General features: G+C 48.5%; 1 protein-coding gene across 7 annotated transcripts in view; it reads left to right on the top strand.

The window, feature by feature from the left end:
* Nucleotides 1-25,954, top strand: part of RALGPS1 (Ral GEF with PH domain and SH3 binding motif 1) — a 273,218-nt gene that overhangs the window by 200,692 nt on the left and 46,572 nt on the right. For all 7 annotated transcript variants that reach the window (XM_044264877.1, XM_044264876.1, XM_044264880.1 and 4 more), the window contains exons 10-11: nt 20,243-20,380; nt 22,646-22,739. In XM_044264877.1, the coding sequence (XP_044120812.1) occupies nt 20,243-20,380; nt 22,646-22,739 (232 nt within the window). The remainder of the gene's footprint in view (nt 1-20,242; nt 20,381-22,645; nt 22,740-25,954) is intronic.

The following is a 25,954-nucleotide window of genomic DNA, read 5'->3' as shown; positions in this document are numbered from 1 at the left end:
AGGGTCAGTAATCTGCTTTGCTGTCAGGCCTATTTCTGGTCTCGCCTTTGCTCGGAGCGGCTGCTCTTGGACGAGAGGAGGAGCCCTGAGCATTTGGGGCCCTCTGTGCATGATTTGGAACTGTCAGTGCTATTATAGTCAAAATGAGCCCCATTTAATGAGATCTGGGGCCCGGCTCTGCCTCTTACCGTGTTTGCAACCTCAGGCAACTTGCCTAACCTCTCTGACTCTTCGTTTCCTCCTTTAGAACACGTATGTAATGGCATTTACTCAGCCGGAGTGTTGGTACCATTATAATTTCAATTCTCTAATTGTGCGGTCACTCACTCACTGCCTGACCCCTCCCCTAGGCAGAAGCTGCGCGGAAGCAGAGGCTGCATTGGTCCTGTTCCTTGCAGTATCCCTGGCGTCTGGTATCTCGATAAATGCGAGATTGTTGGCCGGAAGAGTAGATTAGCTCCTGAAAAGCCCTTAGCACAATGCCTGGCACATGATAGATGCCAGGGGACATGAGCTGCTGCTGTTTGTGTGACAGTGATCGTTGTTACCGTTCCAGATCATGTGTTACAGCCTTTTCACGCTATAGCGCTGATTCTCAGAACAGCCTCACAAGGTGGCAATTACGCTCACCTCACAAAAATGGAAACTGAGGCTGAGATAAATGAAATAATTTGCCCTAGGCTCATAGAATTGCTGACAGCAAAGCTCACAACCTGCCACTGCCCTTAATTCCTCATCAGTAGCTATAAAACCCCGAGTCTCTTCATGCAGTGGGGGACAGGGAACGTGGTATAAAATATTGTATCTTTTTGAGCACCAGTGTCGTAGAAATAAAGCACATTTTGTGAGACGTGGTACCGTACTCACAGGCTGGGTGTGTGAGAAGTTATGGTTACCCCAGAGATAAGCAGCAGCTGGGACTCCCCAGCTGTGACCTGCCAACCTGGGGCTGTCCAGGCCCACCCAAGTAGTAAAGGGGTAGAGAGAGGGGGGACATGGAAGAGAGGGGGCCCCGGCTTGATCGTCAGGCCCGTGAGGGCAGGTGGGGGGGCGCATCCGGTTTTTCTCATGGCTCTAATTTCAGAGCCCAGCACAGACCTTGGCCAAGGCCAGGCTCAGCCGCTCTTCGCTGAATGAACAAGTGCATGCGGGCCTGAGCGAGTGACTGAGGGACTGAATGAACAAACCTGTTGTCCTCGAGGCGTGGCGCTGGCTCACTTGTAACACCTCGTTTAGTTGCTCAGGATGGACGTAGGAGGTGGGAACAGATGCGGAAATGAGGCCCCAGGAGGTGAGGCTGCTTCTCCAGGGTCACCTGGTGGAGTGGGTGTTCACGCCAAGCCCCCCAGCCCTGTATGCTGCTCTGAAGAGTTGAGAGCCTTCTGGTGGCCACTGGAACCCCCTTACCCTTAGCTCCGGCTGTGGCGGAGGCCAGAGGAGGAGCAGGCAGGAGCAGGACATGAGTTGCTCTAGAGGCGTTCCTATGCATGTTCAGCCCTTGCTGTGGGTGGAAGAGGATGTGGGGGGCTGGAAGAGGGAGGGGCCATGGGGTGGAGGGGAAGGTGCCAGCTGGATCGTCATTTCTCACAGGACTGGGCCTGCCAAGACCCGGTTTTCTCTACTAATGCCATTACCATCTCCCTGACCTTTCCTGAGTGACCTGATGCGGAGGGCTGTGCACACCTCCACTCCTTCCATCTCCCCTCTGCATGAGGGAGGCACACCTCTACTCGCCCCTGCTGCAGAGGCTGAGACTGAGAATCAGATGACAGAGGAACGTTCTGAGGCCACTGGGAGCAGGTTGGTGGCAGAGTTGGCCGTCCCCGGAGACTGGCTGGCTCCAGAGCTCCCCCCCCATTGGCACCAATGGGACCTGCTTCTCAGGCTGGCCTCCAGAGGGCTGCTTAATCCCTGCAGCAGCTGCTCCTTCCCTCCCAGGCCCAGCCCAACTGCCGGTTCACACTGGTGTCTTATTGTCGTCTTCAAGTGTCAAAGCCGAGAAATCTCAGGGGCTGTGTCCTGGGGCCCCTGGCAGGGGCGGTGCCAACACCAGAGTGGGCACCTCTTACTCAAGAAGTTGGTTTTGGGGGCCTCAGCCCAGTGACATGGCTGAGCTGGCGCCCAAGATCCAGTTGGAGTGAGGTGTGGTGGGCCATAAATCAGATCTTCTCTCTGAGCTCTTGGTAATCCACTTGGAACTACGTCCTGTTCTGGCCCAGACATGTTTCCACTCCCCAGAAGGACATCTGTCCCCTCCGAGGTCAGGGTCTATGACTCAGACTTCCAGGCAAGGAGACAGGACTCAGCTCCTGGCCTGAAACAAAATGGAGCGACTGAAAGGCAGTCGCTATGGTCCTCGTTTTGAACTGAGCATGGATTGGAGCCAGCCAGACGTGGATTCAAATGTTGGCTTCTCCAGCCACTGGCCAGGAGACCTCTGGAAAGTCACCCGACCATTCTGAGTCTCAGTCTCCCCATTTGGATGACGGGGGTAGCGAAGCTCTCCTTGGGGCCTAGTGGGTAGGTGAGCTGAGGGGAGGGTCTAAGGCCCAGAGCACAAGGCCTGGCTCGGACTCAGCATGAAGTGGTGGCACCCCCTGTCCCCTGCTCTGCAGGCCTCGTGCATTCCTGCGACGTCCTGTGGGGCCAGTGGAAGGAGGGGCAAGGCCAGGCCACGTTGCAGGCCAGAGCCCAGACCTCAGGTGACCTGAGGTGCAATCTCAGCTCTGCCACACACTTGCTGTTTGACTTCAGACGCACAGCTTAGCCTCTCTGAGCCTCACTTCCTCTTCTGTAAGTTGAGGACCCCAAGTGATCATGCATATGCGGCTCTCAGCCCAGAGCCTGGCGCACAGTAGGAACTCAATGACCGTGGTCGTTGTGCCTGCACTGGCCTGCCTGAGGCTCCCGCCACCCCCATCCCCCACCCCCGCTCTGAGGCAGCTGTCTTGTCCCGGGAGCCTCTCGGAGCCCCTTCTCCCCTGGCGTCCTGGTGGATGGACTCTGTGTCACCAGACTGGTCACTAGTCTTGCCTAGAGCAAGATCCAGGCCAGGTCACTGTCAGGTTGATAAAATACCTAGGAATAAACTTATCCATAGAGGTTGTTACACTGTGCAAAGGACCTGTACTCCAGTCTGAGGGAAGAGCAGGCCTTCGCCCAGAGCGGTGCCCACTGCAGCCCAGGAAATCCAACATTTGCAAGTTATTTTCCTTCACCTTTGCCCTGAGGGGACGCTCTTCCTCTGTAGCAGAGACAAAGTTTTTCAGCCTCCGAGCAGACCTTTTTACTGTGTCCCCGGAGATACCTCACCTTCCAGCCCACCCACACCATTGTCAGCTCCCCTCAGGGCAGCCTGCTGTCCACGGCCAAGTGCAAGCTCCTACTTCTGGGGGTTTGGTGCTCAGCGCTTAGGGAGCTGGCAGGAAGCACCCTCCCCACACCCCTCATTGGACGTGACAGAAATGCCCCTGTCTTTGTGGCTGATGACTTAGGGCTTCTCCACTGGGCCCCCAGAGAGGCATTCCTCCTCAGAGCTCACCTGCAGCACCCCGAGCTGACCCGTCCACGGGGGCGGCATCTGCAGGGGACGGTTCTGGGCTTTGCATGCTGCTGACAAGGGAGCGTGGCTAGAGCACGTGGATTCTGCTCACAGTGCGCCCAGAAGTTGACGTCTGCTGCTGCCCTCAGTCTGCGATGCTGAAATGTGCTCATAAATTTGTGGAAAAAATGTGCGTTGACCAACTTTTATGGCATCCAAAATCATATGTCGTCTCTTTGGGTCTTTACACTTAAGTACCATAATTACTAGGGGGAAATATTTTTCTTCTTAAAAAAAAAAAAAATCAAAGCAATTGACAAATCACCAGATGTCCACTAACATTTCTCAAATAAACAGTCCTTCTGCCTTTGAGAAGCTCCCCCTCCCACAGGGACGCAGCTGGGCAGGGAAGCTGCCGTCATCGGAGTCATTTGGGGGATCGTCAGGTTGCAGGAGAGCAGAGCGAAAGGGGTTTTTCTGGATTGCTGCTTTTGCTTTTTCCCTGGATCTTTGCAAGGCTTTTTTTTTTTTTTTTTTTTTTCTTTTCTTTTCTTTTCTAATTCAAACATTCATCCTGGATGTGTCTAGGGTTGGGTCTCCTTTCCAGGTCCTGGCACACACTCCTTGGGAAGACCCCTGCCCTGGGTCAGGGGTCTCAGGCCCCCACATGCCCTTATATCCTTTCTTCCCGTGTCCTTTCCCTTGGCATTTGACCTTGCCAAATTGGCCCTCCACATTAGTGATGCAAGCTTCCCAAGTGTCCATTTCGTTCCTTGCTGCCTCTGGTGTTCATTTATTTTTTTTTATTCTTTTGTTGTGTTTCTTAGTTTCCATTTCTACTTTTCTTATCTCGGGCATCTCTCTGTCTAGCTCATTCACATGTAGTTTCACCTCTGACAGTTCTCGCCTGTCACCAAAGCCTTGTCTTCTTATACTATGTTGAAAAGAAGTAGTGTCTTGAACCTTCTTTTGGATCCTGGAGTAGACCATTTGAGACGGATGTTCTCATGGTTCAGCCCGTTCTTTGTGCATTCCAGACTCCAGGGTTTGGCAGTATTTTTCCAGGTGTTCTCTTGTTGGATTTTCTTTCCTCTGACCACATCCTGGAATAAAGTGACATCTATTCATCTTCAGCGTTTATCAACAGGCATTTGGGGTTCCCTCTGGATACACTCCAGCTCTTTTCTGGGGGTCACAATCTGTAAGTGGAGGTGAGTAGAGGAAGGGCAGAGAGCCAGCTGGCATATTGCGGAGCCCCCAAATCAGCTTCTGCTGGGCAGCATACTGGTCATCGACCTGACTTTTCTAGTTTTTAGATCCATGGGTCTATGAGTCTGGGGGTAGGTCCTAAGAGGAATAAATTGACAAGGTCTACACTTGCTTAATTTCTGTCCTCCTCATCTGCCTATAGTATGTTTAGTTTCTTCCTGGGTCCTAGCAATAAGGCTTTCTGCCAGGCTTGGTGAGGTGGTGGTTTTCATCTTTTTTTTTTCTTTCTTTATTTTGTTTTATTTTATTTTTTATTAATTTGAGAGAGAGCATGAGCAGGGGGAAGGGCAGAGGGAGAGGGAGAAGCAAACTCCCCACTGAGTGGGGAGCCCGATGCAGGGCTCAGTCCCAGGCACCCGAGATCATGACCTGAGCCAAAGGCAGATGCTTAACTGACTGAGCCACCCAGAGGCCCCTTTTCTCTTTTTCTTTTTTTAAGCTTTTATTTTAAGTAATCTCTACACCCAACATGGGGCTTGAACTCACGACCCTGAGTTCAAGAGTCACACACTCCACTGACTGAGCCAGACAAGTGCCCCCATCTTTTTTCTTTTTTTTTTTTCCCCTCAAAACTTTTAGTGTTAAGTCAGGGGAGGCTCTGTGAGGAGCTGTCTAATCTCATCTGGAAGGTTTCCAGAAACAGGTAGGGTCCCTCATCCACCCTTAAATTTGTTGGGGTTTTTTTTACAAGTAACTTGAGCTACTGTGCTGGCCCCTTTCAAGTGTGTGAACTCCTGTAGACTTTACCATAGCCCTGTGAGGAGGTTACAGATACCGTCTCCATTTCCCAGATGAAGAAGGAAGCCCAAGAACCCACCCAGGATCTCACTGGACAAATTAGAGGCAGTGTCAGGATTTGGACGCTGATGTCTGAGTTGTTTCTTTTTAAGATTCTATTTATTTGAGAGGGAGAGTGTGCTCTCATGGGCTGGGGGGAGGGCCGGGGGAGAGGGAGAGACTCTCAAGCTGACTCTGAGCTGAGCCTGGAACCTGATGTGGGGCTTGATCTCACGACCCTGAGATCACGACCTGAGCTGCAACCAAGAGTCAGACACTTACCCGTGTCACCCAAACACCCCAGATGTTTTGAGTTTTTAATACATTTGTCTAGTGTATGCATTGAGCTACAGTGATGTGTAGGTAAGGGTGTGGGTCCTAGAGCCCACCGACCTGGGCCCGGATCCCGCTTCTGCCACGTATGTGCTGAGTGACCTCAGACAGTTTACTTAGTATCTCTGGAGTTGAGGAGGACGGCTAAGGCCAGGGAAAACAGAATGAACTCCTTGAGTATTAAAGACATAATCAACCCATTTCTCTCTCTTATGCCACTGGTTCCTTCCAGGCCTCTCATTGACATCTGAGGCTAATTCCCCAAAGTAAGCCTATCCTAGAGTATTATTATTATTATTATTATTATTATTTAGCTATTCCCACCCTTAATTATTTGTGTAATGAATGCCTCGGTTGAATGCCTCTGCTGGCCTGTATACTTCATAGGGTTGGGGACCACACCTGTGTGGCTCTCCCCTATTCACCTGTGTCTAGAATGGGGGAGGCACTGAGCAAATATTTGGAATACTAATGCCCTTTCACAAGGAGGTGGACCTCACTGCGTGGGCTTATCCCTAAGCATATAGCACCCTGTGCCCGTGGAGCCTCCTGTCCCCAGAGCCACCCACCACCTTCCCTCCTGCCCCCTCCTGCTTCAGCCTCCCTGCTGCTTGGCCTCTCTTTTCCCTGCAAAAGATCCTCTGATGGCTGGGCCAAGAGTGTTCTAATGGGACATTGGCCCAAAGCCTGTAGGAATGGCAGTGAGCTGTGGAGAAGAGGAGGGGCCAGGACTGAGTGAGGTGGGTAGAAGCAACCGGAGTAGAAGTCAGAGTCTCAAGGAGGTGACCGGGAGCCCAGAGTCAAGGGGATCAGGTTTCTTGAATCATTTCCTGAGAGAATGGCATCTGGTGGGCAGGAGAAGGCAGCACAGGGAGAGTGAGTGTGGGTGGGCCTTCCAGTCTGCCACAGGACCTCAGCCTTACCCTCCCATCCCACCAGGAGCACACCATCTCAGACCAGTCCGGGGCATGAGTACTACCAGTGCCCTCTGCTGGTGGGGCCCGTCTCGTGCCCTGGTGACATCCCCAGCTTGGGTTTGGTGGGAGTAGCCCAGAATGCAGACTCGGACCCTGCACAGGGCTGGAGAAATCCAGGCTGTCCCCAAGCCAAAGGAATATGACTGGGCTGGGAGCCTCAGATACACAGTGTGACATGGAAAAGGACAGAACGCAGAGCGATGGCCCCCATCGTGGAGCAGAAGCCCCTGCTCCCTGAAAATGGGTTTTCTAGGACAGCCCTATGCAGACCCACAGCCTCTCATCTCTGTCAAGAAAGAGAGCGATCAAAACAGCTGGGCTTGAAAACCACAGATAAATTAGTAGTCAGATGTCTTCCTTCTTCCAAAGAGGCCAAGGAGCCTCTCAGTATCTGATTTCAGCAAAATCAGAAAAGAATTTGCTTTGCAAAAGTGAAAACCAGTTTGGATCTAGCTGACCCTCTGCAAATCTGTTGCTTGTTTTCCAGAGAATGCAGAGATTGCTAACTGAGGTTTAGAATGTTGTGTTTTGTTACACAGTTTCCATTGAGTAAAGACTAAATCTGACAGTTTTACCTTTGCCTCAGTTATTTTTTGTTACACTTAAAGACTAGGTGAAGTGTGGTCACAGATCCCTGAGCACATTAGAGGAAATGGAAAATACTTCTGGGGATGAGGCAGCCATCGTCTGTGAGTCTGTGAGCTCACTCTCTGGCTGGGATCCTGGTGGCCTCGGATGTCCAGGAAGCCTTTCTGTGCACAGTAGCGAATCTCTGAGCCAGGGCTGGAAAGACAAGCTCGGGAGTGTTTTCCTTGGCACATGGGCAGCCTCGATTCTACCCAATATGAGGCAGGTTTCGGAGGCTTTCATTGGGGGAATCATCTTGCGTTTCCTTTTGGTGACATCAGCTGCTCTGGAAGCCCATTGTAACACTCAGAGAAACGCGGGTATTTAGCCTGGAGCTACTGGAACACAGGGCCGACCCTCTCGGGGTGGCTATGGAGTGGGGTGCCCGGTGGCCGAGGCCACCTCTACTGAGCAGTGGAATTTCAGTGCCAGACCAGAGTGTAAAGTAGTTTTACATAAAGACCCAATATCCGGTCCAGTTGTCCCCCAGACATCTTCTGAGCCCCTACTCTGTGCTGGGCTCAGTGCTGGCCCCTTGAGCTTGCAGAGCTGGATAAGACAAGGAGGGTGTGATAAATGCTGTAACGGGAGGAAGGGCAGCGCGCTCCAGGAAGAGTCCCCTAACCGCCAGAGGAGAAGGCCTCGCGGTCAAGGGGACAACTTGGCTCTGCCAAACTCAGAGGCTTGAGCAGAGAGCTTGTCCGGGGAACCACAGAGGCCCACGCAGCTGGAGCATCACATGAGGAGGGGATGGGAAAAGAGACCAGAGGTGCAGGGGTGCGCAGAACCCACAAGGCCACAAACACTTGACTTCCCCCCGGGGATGGAAAGTCTCTGGGTAATTTTAAAGTTGGGGAAGGGCCTGGTCTGATTAGGTTTTAGAAAGATCCTCAGGTGCAGGGTAGCTTGGGGGTGGAGACCAAAAGCAGAGAGAGGAGTCGGGAGACGGCGGAGGGTTAACAGTGGCCCAGACACAAGGTGAGAGGCAGCCTGTAAAGGTCAGTGGCCTTTAAATCAAAACCTAAAGACCAAGTCTTCCCCAGTAGCTAAAAATGCTCAGAAAATCATTGTGTAAGATATTACCTCCCTCCTCCCTGCCCCCAAAGTGTTTGCTTTTCTGAGGATTGAAAGGAAGAACAGAAAGAAGATAGACCTTGCTCTTTCATATTTCCAAAAGTAGTGCATATTTATAGCTAGTCTTAAAAAATATAAAATATATTTATATATAAAATATATTTATATATTTATAAAATTTATATATTTACAAAATATAAAATATATTTATAGGCAACATCTTAAAAATGTAAAACATAAAGCAGGAAACAACCCTACAATTCCATCCCTAAAGATGGCTACCACTAATAGCCGGGGCAATAATTCTCTCTCCCTGTCCCTACCCCCGTTTGCTTGTACCTGCATGTGTGAATCAGTACAGTCTACAAAATCATACCTGATTTTTTTCACTTAAAAACACATTATGGATATCTTTCCCTGTCGGCTCTTAGAAATATATTTTATTCTTTTAATTAGCTGCAGTGTATTCCACTGCATGGATTAAAAAAAAAAATCCGGAAACCGTGCAGTTTTTTCACAATTATAAATGACAAACAATGGTGTAATGAGTATCCCTGCTTATTTTGGTAATTTGGAGGAATATTGCTATAGGATACATGACTAGAAGTGGAGCTGCTGGATCCTGGAAAACACATCTTTGAAATTTTTGATAGGTGCTACCAGATTCCTCTAGAAGTTTCTATCACTTTATACCACAGTCAGCCTTGTACAAGTGACTATTTCCATGCACTCTTGTCAGCACAAAATATCATCAACCTTTTTGACCTTTGCTGGTATAAATAGCCAGAAAAAGAAAGTCTCATTTTAATTTGTTGTTTCCTTGATCAGTACCGAACCTCAGCATCTTTGGCACCTTTATTGACCATCTTCTGTAATATTATTTGCTTTTATTGTAGGAGGTCTTTGTGGATCAGAACTAGTGATTGTCTTATAAATGCAAGTATCTTTCCCATCGCACATTTGTCTTTCAGCTTCCAGCATGGCACTTTCTCTGATCATGCGTCAGTGTTTCTGTTCAGATGGAGTCCAGAAGAGCAGGCATTCCTGTCGTGGCTCGAGTTTTGGGTCACACCTGAGCCCTCGTATGCCCCAAGGTTATAAGAAGATTCTCTTGTGTTTTATTCTACTCTTCTTCCTATTTATATCTTGATCCCTAAATCACCTGGAATTTATTCTGTGTTAAGGAATGAACATCCAGCTTTCTATTTTCTTAAATAGATAATCATTTGTCCCAATACCATTTATTGACGGGCGCTATTGATTTAAACTGTACCTTTATCCTTCACTAGCTTTCTGTGTCTGTGTGCATCCATTGCTGGTCTCCCTACTCCCCACCTTCCGTTTGTCTGATTCTGGGACGGTGCTACACTGCACGGTGACTGTAGGTTCATAGCACGTTTTATAACAAGCTTCTTTTCCCATTCTTCTTTTCAAAAATATTCTGTTTTCATGTATTTACTCCTCCAGGTAAACTTTGGAATCAATTCTGGGATCACATGAAGTTAATGTATTAATTAGGCAATAATCAACATTCTTATGATATTGATTCTTCCCATCTAAGAATATTATATATGTCCTCATTATTTGCATCTTCTTTCGTTTCCTTAAGAGATTTTATTTCATTAGTTTTTATGCTAGTTACCAAAGTGTTACATTCTTATTGTGACAAGTACAATACAGAGGATAGAGACTAAGTTCATATTGGTATGAATTGTGCTTTTATTTCAGTGAAGTAGATTTTTCAAAGGATTAATAAGCCTGAGAAATGTGCTTATTAATTTAATTAATTAATTAAATGTGCTGAGAAATGTATTTATTTTAATTCATGTTATGTAATTTTTCTACGAAATTAGTTTTCTTTGTATAGATCTTACACATTTCTGTTTACATTAACTTCCAGGGGTTTTATACTTCTGTTTTTACTATTCAGGCTCGCTCTCTCTTTTTTTTTTTTTCCTGTTTTCTAGCTGATGGGTTTTTTAAAAGACTTTATTTGAGAGAGAGGGAGAGAGCATGCATATGCAAATGAACACCACAGGGAGGGGCAGAGGGAGAGGAAGAAGCAGACTCCCTAGTGAGCAGGGAGCTCCATCACAGCACGCTGAGATCATGACCTGAGTCGAAAGCAGATGCTTAACCCACTGAGCCACCAAGGTGCTCCGAACTGATGATTTCTAGTATATAAGAATGCCATTGACTTCTGTATAATTTCTTTGAACTTAGTTATATTATTTAGTACTAATAGTTTTTCAGTTGAATATCCTAGATTGTTTAATTATGTAACTAATATAACTACATCACCTGAAAATAATGGCAATATTATTGGTGTCTTTAATGTTTATAACACATTTCTGGGGCTCCTGGGTGCCTTAGTTGGTTGAGCATCCGACTCTTGATTTCAGCTCAGGTTGTGGTATTGGGGTCCTGGGATTAAGCCCCTGTTAGGCTCTACGCTTGGCACAGTGTCTGCTTGTCCCTCTGCTCCTCCTCTAACTCACATGTGCTCTCTCTGTCCCTCTCTCTCTCAAATGAATAAATAAAATCTTTAAAAATATGTACTTATAATACATTTCTTTGTCTTGTCTTACCTCATTGACTCTTATATCCAGAATAGTGGTAAATGATAACAGGACAACTCATTCCTATTAACAGCATTTCATATTAAGAACATTATTTAATATTTAATATTTTCATATAAGAACATTATTTTAGTTTTTCTAACATGCATTCTTTATCACATTAAGGAAGTCTGTTCCTAGCTCAGTGCTTTACCAGGGATGGATATTAAAGTTATCAATGGCTTTTAGCATCTCTCCAGATCCTCTGTTAAGTATCATTGCGCTCTTGTAATAAACCTATTTGCTGTATTATTCTTTAATATACTACTAATTGCTAATATTGTTTTTTTATTTTATAAAATATTTTATAAAAATATTTTTATTTTATTTTTTATTTATTTGCTAGAGCTTTGTTTGGAATCTGTGGATCTTTATTTATTAATGAGATTGGTCTCTCTCTCTCTCTCTTTTTTAAGATTTTACTTATTTGTCAGAGAGAGAGAGAGAGTGAGCACAGGCAGAGTGGCAGAGGGAGAAGCAGGCTTCCTCCGGAGCAAGGAGCCCGATGCGGGACTTGATCCCAGGACGCTGGGATCATGACCTGAGCCAAAGGCAGCCGCTTAACCAACTGAGCCACCCAGGCGTCCCATGGTCTCTCTCTTTTTTAAAATCTTTTTAAAGGTTTATTTATTTAGGTAGAGTATGTGGGGGGAGGGCCAGAAAGAGAGGAAGAGAGAATCTCAAGCAGACTCCACACCCAGCATGGGGCCCAACTCAGGGCTTGATTTCATGACCCTGAGCTCATAACCTGAGCTGAAACCAAAAGTCAGATGCTTAACCAACTGTGCCACCCAGGTGCCCCTGGTCTCTTTAATGCCATTTCTGTCAGGCTCTGGTATAATGGTTATGCTAGAGTCATAAGAACTCCAAATATTTCCGATTTTCTTTATGCTCTGGAACAGTTTAAATAACATCAGTTGTTCTTTTAAGTTTTTATAGATGGGCTCCACAAAGTATTTGGATATTTAATATATTTAATTAGGGTATTTTTTCAATATTATTAATATTTTTTCTTTATTGATAGTTGAAAGTGTTTGCCTCTCCCCAAAACAGTTTTGGGAAGGTAGATTTTCCTGGGAAGCACCCATTTCATCTAGATTTTCAAATATGTTGCAATAAAAATGACACATATTCCTATTTTAACATCTCCTCTATATTTGGAATGATATTCTCTCTCTTTCTCATCCCTAACATTATACATCTGTGTTTTCTTTCTGTCTTTTGTTTTTTGTCCATCATACATACCAAAGGATTGTCAACTTCGACTTTTTCAGAGAACCAACTTTGAGCTTTATTTATCACCCTACAGGCCTTACTTTTCTAAATCATTATTTTTGCTTTTGTATTTTTGTCTTCTCCCACTTCCTTTTGCTTTGTTTTGTTCTTTTCCTAGTTCTCTGTAATAAACACTAAGTTCATTTCTTTTTTTTTAAACTTTCATCATTATTCATATAAGCATTTGTAGCTCTGGATTTTTCTCTGAATAGAATTTTGTAGCTTTGTATCCTGTGTGTAGACAGTTTGTGATTTTAGCTTCGATCTCTTCTTTCATCTCTGAATTATTTGTAGGTTTTTTTTTTCTTACCCCAATGATTCATTTTTAAAATTGTTTTTACCTCCCGGGGCAGAGGAAGGAATGGAATTGCTCCAAACTTACCAGAACCACATGGATTATGAGTATGGGAGGTACAGTTTCCCCCAAAGGAGAAGTCAGGGCTGTTTCCAAAAGAATTGGGATAGATATTAGGCAGCCACAGATGCCAGTTTCTTCTCCACTGCCAATAGAATTGTTGAAGGATTCCATGAGATAGTACGTGTGATTTACTTTGCACCGTGTCCAGTACAAAACAATAATAATATTAACCAGATTAATACCTTCTCCTCACACCCCTTCTTAACTGCTCATCAGAACACTGGCATTTGCTTTCCGGTCCCATAGCTCCCTAGAGAGCTTGAGCAAACAGTAGGTTACCCCACTGCATCTGTGTGGATTACCAGGTAATCCCCGTGGCATGGGAGGATCTGTGATTGTGTCCTCATTTCACCTCAGGGAGCCAGGAGGAGAATTGTCTCCCCCAGACCCCAGGATTCTGTGCAGGCTGCAGAGCCCTGCCCATGTGCCCCTGTGATTCATTAGCCTCAGCACCAAGAAATAAATGAGGCCATGTGCTCGTCTAAGAAACATGGTCTCTGACCACCTGCCGTGTGACTGCCTGGGTCTGCCCCCTTTCTGCAGACCCGGGAGACCGTGCTCTCAGCATCCGGGAGCTTCTAGCGCATCTCACATAAGGACTCTTCTTTAAGGGAGGGTTTGCTACGAAGGCTGCGCTTTGTGTGATTGATACGAATCAGCGGGCACTAAGTCACAGTGAAAGTCACAGTCTCCCGCCTCTGGGGACCCTGAGCTGCTGCTGACATCTCCTCCTGCAGGACGTGAAAGTGCTTTGTGCTCTCTTTAAAAAAAAAAAAAAAAAAAAAACCAACAAAACCCTAATGAGCTGCTGCTTTGTTGTTTCATTTGGAATTTATCAAGACAGTTTATGTGATCAAACCGCACAAGTATAGTTCTGGATGCCAGCACTCCTCATTTCTGAAGTTCGAAAGTGATCGTTTCAAGGCAGAGCAGGAGAACAAGGAAAAAAAGCTTTCATCTCAAGTTTTAAAGGCAAGGGAGAGAGAAAAAGGAAAGTGTCAGATGGAACAGTGGCATATTTTTATGCTGTGGAGGGTTTTTTCCCCTCAACGCAGCAGAATTTTCCTTATTAAATAGATAGCTGTGTGAGAAAACCCAAAACCAGCCTCGGGATGGAAGTGAGGCAGGCGGCGATGGGAGGAACAAGAGAGCAGTGAGTTTCTGGGCTGCGGCGGAGCCGGGTGCTGGCCGCGCCCCTGGCTCCCGGAGGTGGAGGGTGCCCAGCTTCGGGCGGGCTCCACGCCATGGACCATGGGTGTCCCTCAGTTTAAGAGAAGGGGTCTGTTCAGGAGAGCACCTCCTTCGTCAGCCTGGCGCTCCCTCCTGGGGGCTGGGGCGCCTTGTGGACACCCCTGGTGGGGGCCCACATTCACCGGCAGGAAGAAGGTTTGGCCATATGCCCCTGAGGGCATCCAGAGCCGAGCGCCAGCTGAGGACTGGCCGCGCCCGGCCCCGGGGCTGTCTGCCCCTCCTTGGCAGTCTGGTTGGCCCTTGTGTCACAGCCACAGGGCGTCACCAAGCCCTGTGTGGGGTGCAGAAGGAGGGGGCAGAGCAGAAATACGTTCTGGGGAGCTGTCCATCTCAGAGGAGGTCCAGTCTGCAGGTGGGCAAGCCCCGGGGGCAGATAGCAGCTGCCAGAAGCCTCCTCTGGGAATGGGGGAAGGCCACAGCGTGAGCGGCTGGGACCCTCATCCCTGTGCTGGCCAAGGACTCCCGGTCCCCAGCCCTGAGCATGGGTCTCTGCCCCCAGTTTTTGGAGTTAAACAGGCCTGAATTTAAATCCTGATGCCCCTGCTTGCAAGCTGTATGATCTTAGACAAGTCACTTTTCCTTTCTGAGCTTTCATTTCCTCATCTGGGAAGGTGAGTACCTTCAGTGCCGGTCGCCGTGAGGGTGCGGTGGTACGGGCAAGGCCGGCCTTTCCTGCCACAGAGCATGGCTGATACCCGTACAGCTGTTTCCCGCCACGCATCTGCACCTCTCAGCCTAGCCCTGGATTCTGGCACGGCTCAGCCCTGTGGCAGCCAGGGCCGGTGGCTGGTCCAATTACTGTCCATCTTAACGAGGCCATTAACACAGCCTCGTCTGCTGCAGGAACTGTATTAGTAGGACAGGAGCTAAGGCATCCCAGCTGTGCTGTCCCCGTCCAGACAGACTCTCCCAGCACTGGCCTCCTGAGGTGGGTGGCCACCACGTGGTCGGCATCTGGGCGCCATCCACGGTTATGGCAAACCCAGACGGGTGCATCCCTCCCATGGGCGGCCCGACGTTCTTCCGAGTGGGGCCTGGCCATGGAGGCAGTTTCAGGCTCTGCTTCTTGGGCACCTCAGGGGTCCAAGGCCCCGGGCCAGGAGACTGCTCAGGACCTCCTTCATTACCCCCAGTCCCAGTCAAGAGACTGGGGCCCTGGGAGGTGAAAAGGACTTGCCTGAGGCCACGCAGCTGGTGAGTGGCAAGGCCAGGGGTCCAAGTCTGCCAGCGCCAAGCCCCACACTCTCCCACTGACACCGCCGCTGCCTGTCACGTGTCAGAGCTGGCAGGGCCTTCAGGCCTGGGTGGGCCCTGTGACGCCGGGACCAGGGATGGACAGGCCACACCGAGTGCCTGGGAGGCAGAGGGGAGGAGATGGAAGATGTGGCCAGGAGGGGCGACCACGGTGTGGTAGTGAGCCTTTGCGGGGAGTGCTGGTCCCGCAGGGAGAGCCACAGCCTGGGCACCTCCGGGTCCAGCGGTGCCCCCTTCTTGCCGCACTGGCTGCCGGGCCCCAGAAGATCTGACTGGGGTAGACGAAGGCCTGACAACACAGCAGGACAGACCTGTGTTCGAATCCTGCCTCAGCCACTTCTCCCACCGCGTGGCCTCAGTCAGGTTGAAGCAACTCTCTTGGCTTCAGTTTCTTCTTCTGTAAAAATAGAGGTAAAACCTCACTGGCAGCTATGTTCCTGTTATTACTGTTACGATCCCATAATCTGGGCAGAGCTCTTAGTTTAGGACCTGGTACATAGTAAGTGCTTGGTTTTGCTGTTATTATTTACTTAAATACTAAATTAATTTTACTACAAATTAAATTTTAGGGGGATGGGGGTGGGAGATACAAGCGCCCAGTTATGGAATGAATAAGTCACGGGAATAAAAGGCCCAGCACGAGGGATCTAGTCGATGAGGCTGTGCTAGCGTCGTTGGTGTCGATGGCGGCTACACTTGCGGTGAGCAGGGCAGGACGTAGAAACCTGGGAATCGCCGTGTTGTACCCCCGAAACTAATGTAACGTTGTGTGTCCGCTACACTTCACGTTAAAAAAGTGATTAAAAAAAATAAATACTAAATTCTGTATACCTTTATGGAAATATTAGTTCTTTTACTGTTAATATCACTTGACTCTCAGTGTCTCTGTCTTCAGCTACAAAACGAGGGTAGTAATGCACTTGTGAAGTACTTACAAGAAGTTGTGCGGCTCACGTAAAATCTGCCTTTTCCATGCGTCCTTCATTCAGCTAATGTTGACCAGGCAGCTCCTGCGTGCTCTCTTCCAGCTGCCGGCACTGAGCTCTGGAGCACGACCCACTTCCTGCTCGGATGAGTCTTAAGTCCGATGAGGGAATCAGACGTTAAATACAGGAATGATACAAAGAAGTATCGTGTTGCCCTTGTGGTGAGCGCTAGCTGTACGTGGGGCTTGAGAACGGCGCCGGCACGGGACGAGCGGGAGGTGACTCTGCTTATGATTTCATTACAGTTTAGGCTTTTAAATATTTCCAGTTATGGGCTAATAACTGTGCTGAAAAAATTTCCCTGGATTTGCACAGTATTAACTGTAAAAGATTTGCTCCCTTTGGGGCGGTTTTTGTTGTGGGGCTGAAGGGATGTTTAGATGGAGTTTCTGTCCAGGCATTACCAAGGCCCAGGTTGCTGGGAACAGGCCTTTTTGGGGAGCCCCCTTCCCATACTCAGTCTGTCACAATGTACTCTTGGGCCCTGGGGAGTAGACAGGTGTTGGAGTCTGCGTATTTTGTGGAGGGTCAGAACACTCTGACAGTGGAATTAGTTCTGCTGCAGTAGTGAGCTCCCTGTGCTCCCTGGGGTGCAAGAGGGCACCGGGGGGCTGGAAATGGTGTGCCACCCGTTCGAAGGAGAGCCTTTCCTGGCCTCCCGTTGCATAACCAGGGACCTGAGAAGGAGCAAAGGGGCCAGCTTCAGTCCTCCTGGGGCAGCACAGAGCAAGCCTTCCAGGCTGAGGGTGTTATTTGAGAAAAGCCAACTCCCCATGTGTTTCTGAGAGCCAGTGAGTGGGTCGGAACACAGGCGCTGGAGCCAGACAGACCTGGGCTCCACTCCCACGCACCCACTGTGAGGCCTACATAGGTTTCTTCATCTCTCTGAGCTTTCGTTTTCTCCTCCACACTCAGGGGTTGATGGCAGGGTCGCATGGGTAAAGAGGGAAGTTCCCAGCTTGTGGAGCTTCCAGTAGCCCCCATTCTCCAGCCCCCTTCCCTTATCCTGCTCCCCACATCTCTGCTTCTGGCTGAGCCTTCGTTCTGCTGCTCAGTCGGCTCGGTTCCAGTCTGCACGGGGTTTGCAGCTGGAACAGAGGTGCCACGTGTCCCCTGTCCCGGTCACCTCATGCTCAGCCCCTGAGACTCCTTTTTGTTGTGGTTGAAGCAGTAATGGGATTTTCAGGGTTGCCTCTGCTAAATCCTTGGAGAGGTAACTGAATTACATTTTTAAGAAGGGAGAGGAAAAACAAGATCCAAGGAGAGAATCCATCTGTGGATTTCAACCCACCAAACTTGGAGCTTCCACAAGGGAAATTATTTCTAATTATTAAAAGTTTGGAAACATGGTGCCACTAGAAAGAGAGGAAGTAGAAATGGCTCCAATTAGAAGTTCTAGCATATGTTTCTGTGATTTAATGGTTTCCCGTAACAATGTGTAGTTATTTTTAAAGCAGACGAATGACTCATGGTATCCAGCACCAGCGGTCCCCTGTGATGGCAGGAAGTTTGTGCTCTGGGGAGGCAGGCTTGAGTTCGACTCCCACCTCCATCATTTACCAGCTGTGTGGCCTGGAACATATTATGCATCCCCTCTGCATTTCCTCTTCCTCCTGTATAAAATGAATTGTTGTAAGGATTAATAAGATAATGCATGTATGAGTCAGTGCAGTGATAGTCCATCCATGCAAAAAATCCCACAACTTTTATGTTAAATACCTGCTTAACAGTATTTGTCATACTTCTTAGTAGTTTAATAAACTTTTAAGGCTATCAATTTTCCTCTGAGTACTACTTTGGTCAAATCTCATACATTTTTTTTTTAAATATTTTATTTATTTATTTGACAGACAGAGATCACAAGTAGGCAGAGAGGCAGATAGAGAGAGAGGAGGAAGCAGGCTCCCTGCTGAGCAGAGAGCCCGATGCGGGGCTCCATCCCAGGACCCTGGGATCATGACCTGAGCCGAAGGCAGAGGCTTTAACCCACTGAGCCACCCAGGCGCCCCAAATCTCATACATTTTGATACATAGTGTTCTCACCGATGTTATCTTCAAATAGTTCTTTGTTTTACATTTTTTGCTTTTTCTTTGACCTAAGAGATGCTTGTGAGTGTATGTGTGTTTTGTTTTTTTTTCTTTTTTTTTTAAATTTCTAAATTAACATATAATGTATTATTTGTACCAGGGGTACAAATCACCAGGCTTTGTGAATCGTCAGGCTTATACACTTCACAGCACTCACCATAGCACATACCCTCCCCAGTGTCCATAACCCAGCCACCCCGTCCCTACCCCCTCTCCTCCCAGCAACCCTCAGTTTGTTTTGTGAGATTAAGAGTCTCTTATGGTTTGTCTCCCTCCTGATCTTGTTTTATTTTTTCATTCCCTACCTCCCAAACCCCCCATTTTGCCTCTCAAATTCCTTATATCAGGGAGATCATGTGATAATTGTCTTTCTCTGGTTGTGTATGTGTGTTTTCTAATCAGTTAGAATTCTTTCTATATTTATTGCTAAATCCTAGGTGTAATATAGTAAGGTCAAAGAATGTGGGTAATCCAGCATTTACTTTTTGGAGCTTACTGAGCATTTCTTTATGGTCTAATATATAACCAATTTTTGTAAGTATTCAATGGATATTTGAAAAGATACTTTCATTTATATAACACCAGGCTTGTTAGTTTCATTACTCAGTATTCATATATGCACAGGTATGTACATATATCTGTATATGCGTGTATTTTTTTGTAGGTAGACACGCATGCACACAGCTGCATACATGTGAGCATGCAGAAGTACGTGCGCGGGCGCACACACACATTCTGGAAGAGACATGCCAAAGGCTCCTTCTATGATTGTGGTTTCATTGAACTCACTTCATTTCCGGCAGTTTTTTGCTTTGTGTATTTTGATGCAGTGTTGCTTTGCACGTAGAAATTTGATCCTCTTAATCAGCTGTGCTTTTCATTAGTATCAGTCCTCCTCTCTGCCTTGTGCAGTGTTTTCTGCCTTGAGTTCTGCTTAATATTGTTCCTCCTGCTCAGCTCACCAGTATTGTAGATGTAATGGCAGTCCTCATGGAGGGCTACGGGGACAGCATCCCATCCGTTGTCCACGCACACCTGTGGAGAGCCGGGGGTGTGGATCGTGCTGCACACGCAGTCCTCCTCTTCCATTGCTGGCTGAATCCCAGTTGGGCTGATGCCAGGAGGCTGGGCTGAGGCTCAGCACTGGCAGGTCGTAACCATGTTTTCCTATCATGCATCACTTTCTTTTCTAAGCTCCCTCAAGAAAATTCTCTATCTAGCCTTAATTCTTTGTACCAAGGACTGTTGCTTTTTAAAAAATTTTTTTGTCTCTTAGTTAATTTATTATTTTGGGGTGTGTGTGTGTGTGTGTGTGTGTGTAGATAGAAAAATAGACACATAGTTAAGTGAATAAGTAGAAAAGTGAATTCAGTCCAAAGGGGCATTGTCCTGAATATGACATCTTAGATCTATCCAATGCCATCTGTTGGTGAAAAATACACGTATCTGTCCCTTTCATGTCCTGTTATTTTCCAGTTGGATTACAGGTAAAAACCCTTGTAGCTGGACAGTGTATGAACTAGAAATGCTAAAGTCTTGTCAGCATGCATTTTGGTTGTCACACAGATGCCTGATTGCAGTGGAGTAGTCTGTATGAGAAATTAGTAGTCGGGATTGGAAGTGAAGTCAGAATAGTATCTCAGTTTTGCATAAGTCACACTTTATACCTTCTAGTACAGTAGTGCTGTTTTGTGCTATCTTGTTCTGATTCAGGATGAATGCCCACCATTACTAAATACCTTCTTTAATTTCAGGGATCTATCTTCTGGATTTAATCTACATTGATTCTGCATATCCTGCCTCAGGCAGCATCATGGAAAACGAACAAAGATCCAATCAGATGAACAATATTCTCCGAATAATCGCTGATTTACAAGTTTCCTGCAGCTACGGTTAGTACCCTGCTTGCTGGAATTGTAAAATCTTACGTCACTGAAATTTGGATTCAGCACCTGATCAGTGAGAAAGCTCTAGAAAACTCTACAAAGCTCTTCATCTTAGTATCTTGAGTATCTAACATGTGCTGGACCTTTTTCCCACAGGCTTAATCCTCAAAGACTGTAAAAACTAGTTGTTCCCATCTCTCTGTTACAGACAAAGAGACTGAGGCTCAAAATAGTTTAGTTGCTTGTCTGAGATCATCTGGGTAGTGGTGGGGCCCAGGTCTTTCTGGCTCCCAGGTCATTCATCCATGAAGAGCTTTGTGGGTAGCCTCTGGGCATCTCTCCTCCGAGAGGATTCAGAGACCTGGGTCCCTCTGTGTTGTGGTTCCACCACGTCCCGTGGCCTCTGGGTCCTCAGGGGACTCTGCATCCGACTGGCAGATGCAGGAGAAAGAATCACACAAGAGTAGGGTTTATGGACCAGATTTGTACATGGTGCTCATCAGTTCTGCTGGGGCGGGGCAGGGCTAGGAAATATAATCCAGCTGTGGGCCTAGCAGAAAAGGGAGACGACTTGGTACAAAGTGGCCAGGCTCTGCTACACATGACCGGATCCAAAGTGTGACCAGTTGTCAGAGATGAAGTAGAGGAACAGAGAAGCCAGACGCTAGATGGGCCATCCATGCGGATGTCGATTACACCCAGGATGACGGTGGACTCTGGGGTGTGGAATGCACCTGTGAGTCAGGTGTCCAGGTCCCCCAGGAAGGGGCAAGAATGACCAGGGTGCCAGTCAGGAGGAGTCAGCCGTGAAGAGGGGTATTGGGTGGTAGAGCTGCAGGATTGTGCCTTAGCGGGGCAGGGTTTTCGTAAGCGGGTGGAGGGATAAAAGTTTGGAAGCAGCCAAGGGGGACAGGAAGGAAACCAACCCCACCTAGCAGGAGAAAACTAACAGCCTCGGTTTGGGAAGGCCACAGGGAAGCCAGGGTGGGGTTCTGCGGGGCGGGCTTGCTAAAGAAAAGCTCCCGTCCAAACCCCTCCACAGGCACTTCCAGATCAGCTGTCCTGGCTGGAGGAGCAGCGAGGGGTCCAGATCCCCGTACAGTCCTCCCCTGCGCAGGCTCTCTCCATTCGCAAGTGCATCAGCACTGGCTGTCCCGCCGGCCTGCAGGCCGGTTACACACACAGCTTTGGGGTCACAGACTCGGGCCCAAATCTCAGCTCTGCCTCCTGAAAAGTCACTCCCTTCTCTCTAAGTGTGAGGTTTTCTCATCGGCAGAGCGGGGACATAAGGCGTGCAGAGCCCTCGGCACATTCCCACATTTCGCTAGAGCTCAGGGACTCCTTGTACGACTGTCACCCTCATTGACCTGCACCTTCTCAGACGTCATCAACTTTGTGAAGCAGGTGTCATCAGCCCCAGGACAAGAGCACTGAGGCTCTAGAGAAGCAGAACGACCTGTTCCAAACCTTGCAGCCAACGGGCAGAGCCATCAGGGGCTCCTCACAGCGGCTGGACGCCCATCCCCAAGAGTGGGGGGCCCTCCCCACCCCCTTTCTCCTCCTTCACAGCCTCCTTTACTGCCTCCACCTCTTCCCTCAACCTGTTCTGTCCCACCCCTGGAGGAATGGTAGAGAGGACCCTGGAGGATGTTCGAACCCCTTGGAGTGTGGTGACCGTGATGGACTGTGGAGGGCACCTGGGAAAAGGGGGGATTGTGACATGGCAGAGGTGTCAGGTGATAGGGTCAAAACCTGGCTCGGCCACATCTCGATGATCTGATCTTTGCCAGTTGCCGCGGTTGCCATAGTTTCTTTCTCTGTGCAACGGGCACAGGATTTCCCCCAAATGAGGCAGATGTGACAGTTAAAGCAGACGCCTTCTGGAAACCACCTGGTACCTAGCTTGGCACAGAACAGGTGCCCAGGCGTCTAGGCCCCAGGAGGGAGCAGCTCCAGCCCGTGGGCCAGACTCGCAAGCTGTGCTGGGACCGGGGTCGGACCTCTGCCCCGGGCTGTTGGGATTTGTCGGTTCATCTCGTGTTCTTGTCGTGCAGGGGGTTGGGAGGCTTCCCAGCTGCCCCAGGGCACACCTGTGTTAGGGGACAGACACCCGGCTCCGGTCTGTGCTAGAGGCCTTTCTCTCCCAGCCAAGGACCAGTGGTGACTTCGGGGAATGTGGGGTCGGGGAGGGGGCAGCGTGCACTAGCGATTCCTACACTTGCCCTGCGGGCTGGGGAGAGACTGACGTGTGGGTTCTGTCATGTCCTGCAGATCACCTCACCACCCTGCCCCACGTGCAGAAGTACCTGAAGTCCGTGCGCTACATCGAGGAGCTCCAGAAGTTTGTGGAAGACGACAACTACAAGTGAGTGGCCGTCCTTGCGTGGCCCCTTGGGACCCGTGAGCGGCTGCCTGCAGGGCAGGTGACCCAGCATGCACGAGCACTGCGGCCCCAGCCGCTAGGCCCCGTAGATCTGAGGAAGTTGCTCTGTCTGCTTCTCGGCCTGGCTTTCCCACTTGCGTGGGTCGCACGAACGTAGACTCCGCGGCTGCGTGTGACGCAGGCTTTGTGCCCGGGGCCTGACTCCCCCTCCACCACTGCTCATAGCGCTGAGCGGAGGGAAGGGCAGCTCTCTAGCCACGCTGCAGGCTGCCAGCTCTCCGGGAGCCTATTTTGGGGGCGAGGCCGCTCCCTGTGGCCCCGGCGTTCTGCAAGACTGTCGCCGTCCGGCCCTGGCTGGGGCCTCGTCTGCATCCCACGCGGCCCTTTGGAGTTGACTCTGTTCCCACGAAGACCCCTATGGGCCCTTTGTCCTCATCTTCCCCTGACCCCGCTCTGGCTTTCAGCTGGTTCTTCATTTGTGGCAGCCGGGAATTTACCCAGTATTTCCATGTGTTTAGAGGGAAAAGGAAGATTTTTCAGATCAACTCTGTCTGCCACATTGCTCGGACATCCTCTTGGCTCATTTTGAGCTTGAGGCCAGCTAAGAGTCTCAGTACTTTTCGTGCGACCTGCTATCGAGGCGGATCTCAGCCATCTTTTAACTGAGCATTTCCCCCTAAATGTCAACTTTATGTATATTCTTTCAAATCTCGTCTTACTGGCTGCTTCTGGGGGCCATGTTTCTTTGAGTCCCATTATCCAATATATATATTTTTTATCTCTTCCAGCTTTGTATCGAAAATTTGATCAGTTTGATTACTTGGTCTTCATCAAAACACTGAAAATTGTAGGGAACTGTGGCCACTAGTGACGCCCCCAGTCACTCCTGATGTGCTGCACATCTGGCCATGTCTGCGGCCGTAGTTCTCTGCCCTCGGGGTGAATCAGAGTCACCTGCGAAGCTTTATAACCATCTGTATCTTCATGGTGGAGCCTGGGCATTTGTATTTTTTCAAAGTTCCCTGGGTGGTAATAATTAGCTATCTCTGGGAGCATAGACATAATGTCTTTAGTTGTTATTGTATAATAGTTAGTTAGAGCAGAGTATCATATGAAATTGTGATCTATTGCATAACAATAACAATAACAGACAAAGGCCAGAGATTACCACTGAAATCATGTTTGCCACAAATTAAGCTCATTTTACTTACAAAGCATTTGCTGTTCCTGAAAAGAGTGCCCCAGAGTGTGAAATTATTCCCTCTTAGGTTCTGGGATCATATTTTCCATTCATATGCCTGTAGTACAATTAAAGAGACAGCGGTTTTTCATTAACACTAATATCCTTTAAGGAGAAAAATAGTCTATAAATACTTCTGACCATGAGATAATCCTTGGACAAGCTGCAGGTCGTGAATAATTACTCCCTCCATCCTGAAGGGCATTGAAACCCCCTGTGCTTACTCCTAACCAGTCAGCCTGGATTTCACAAGGGCCCTTTGTTGTGGTCCAAGTGGGCAAACCAAGGGAAGAAGCCCACACTCTCCCCTGGCAGGGGCCGGACCATGGACGGGGTCCCTCCCCAGGGAGGCCCAGCTCTGAGCGACACAGGACATGCAGGGCTTGTGATTCTGCTTGAGGAACCCATGCTCCATGGCCCAGCTCATGTCCTTAGCCTTGTTCCCCTCCCAGAAGGACGAGGTGACTTCGTCATCCCCTGATGATGGAGCATTTCTGACACCTGCCCCCATCAGCTTGGGAGACCCTGTGCCACGCGGGGCCCAAACAGTGCTTCTTTTTCTCTACTCTTTGTCCATTTTATCTTAGTCAAGAAAAATTACCCAAATTCCTACCACTTAGAAAGCATGACCTTTAGCATTAAGTGAACATAATTTGGGACTTTTTTTTTTTTAAAGATTTTATTTATTTATTTGTCAGAGAGAGAGGGAGAGAGAGCGAGCACAGGCAGACAGAGAGGCAGGCAGAGGCAGAGGGAGAAGCAGGCTCCCTGCCGAGCAAGGAGCCCGATGTGGGACTCGATCCCAGGGTGCTGGGATCATGACCTGAGCCGAAGGCAGCTGCTTAACCAACTGAGCCACCCAGGCGTCCCAAGGGACATTTTTAATGCATAGGAAGTGCATAGAGACATAGAGAAGGATGGACAGATGGTCGGATGGAATGATAGAACTAATTAAAATTGGATCATGCAACACTTGCTATTTTTAATTGAAAGTATTTTAATTTAACCAGAAAAAGAAAGGGAAATAAAATATAAAGAACTAGCTGCTCCTCAAATAAATATTTCTTCAGCACAAGAGATATAGTTTCCTAAAGGAGTCTTCTAAGATTACTAAGAGCGGTCGGGACAAACACGAAGAGGTCTGAGCCGGTGAGTCCTGTTTTAACTGGGTCCCCACCATGCACAGGGTCAGTTGGCCGGTTGTGGAAGATGAGAACGTCAGCCGTCTCCCTCACGTTCAGCGCCCCTTCACCATCTTCCAGTCTTCTGTCAGTCATGTTATCATTACTGCACAGTCCAAGTCATAACATACACATTATGTTCGGGAACCATAATTCCTACCGATTTAGTGTTTTTAAACAGATTCAATTCTTACCACCTGTGTTCCTCCACAGCTTTTCCATTCCTGGAGTCTTTATTTTAACGACTCCCTTACTTAGCTGGATTTCCCCGTGAGGCAGGTTTTCACAAGTCCTGCATGCTCTGATGTCCCTCGTGAAAACATCCACATGTGACGGGGCCTCGCCTCACAGGCCCGCACGCCTCTGTGCCTCTCCCCCAGCACTGGCACTTGGAGGCCCGGCTCCCGTCGCCTTCCGACACTGGCTGCCGGTGTAAGGAAGTCTGAGCCAGTCTGATCCTCTCCTCTTGTCTGTGACTTGCTTTATCTGCCTGGTGGGTAAAGGATGCCTTGAAGTTCAAAGGCACAACAAGAGGAATGGTTCAGAGTGGAGTGTTCTGTACCAGATTTCCCTGGAACCTGGCATGCCTTTTGTTCATTTTGGAGGAATTCTTTGGGTGATCTTTGACTTCCTCTGTACCATTTCTTGGCTTTCCTCTTTCACAGATTCCAGGCAGCCATATGTTGGGGGCTGTCTACCTTCCATGTCCCCTAGCTTCTTCCTAGTGGCTGTAATCTCTGTCTTTTCCTCACAGACACTGGGACCATCTGTCTTTA

Source organism: Neovison vison, chromosome 9 (genome assembly GCF_020171115.1).
Source record: "Neovison vison isolate M4711 chromosome 9, ASM_NN_V1, whole genome shotgun sequence".
NCBI classification, from domain to species: domain Eukaryota; kingdom Metazoa; phylum Chordata; class Mammalia; order Carnivora; family Mustelidae; genus Neogale; species Neogale vison.
Note: the sequence above shows the minus strand (reverse complement) of the source record. Positions and strands in the feature narration are given on the sequence as shown.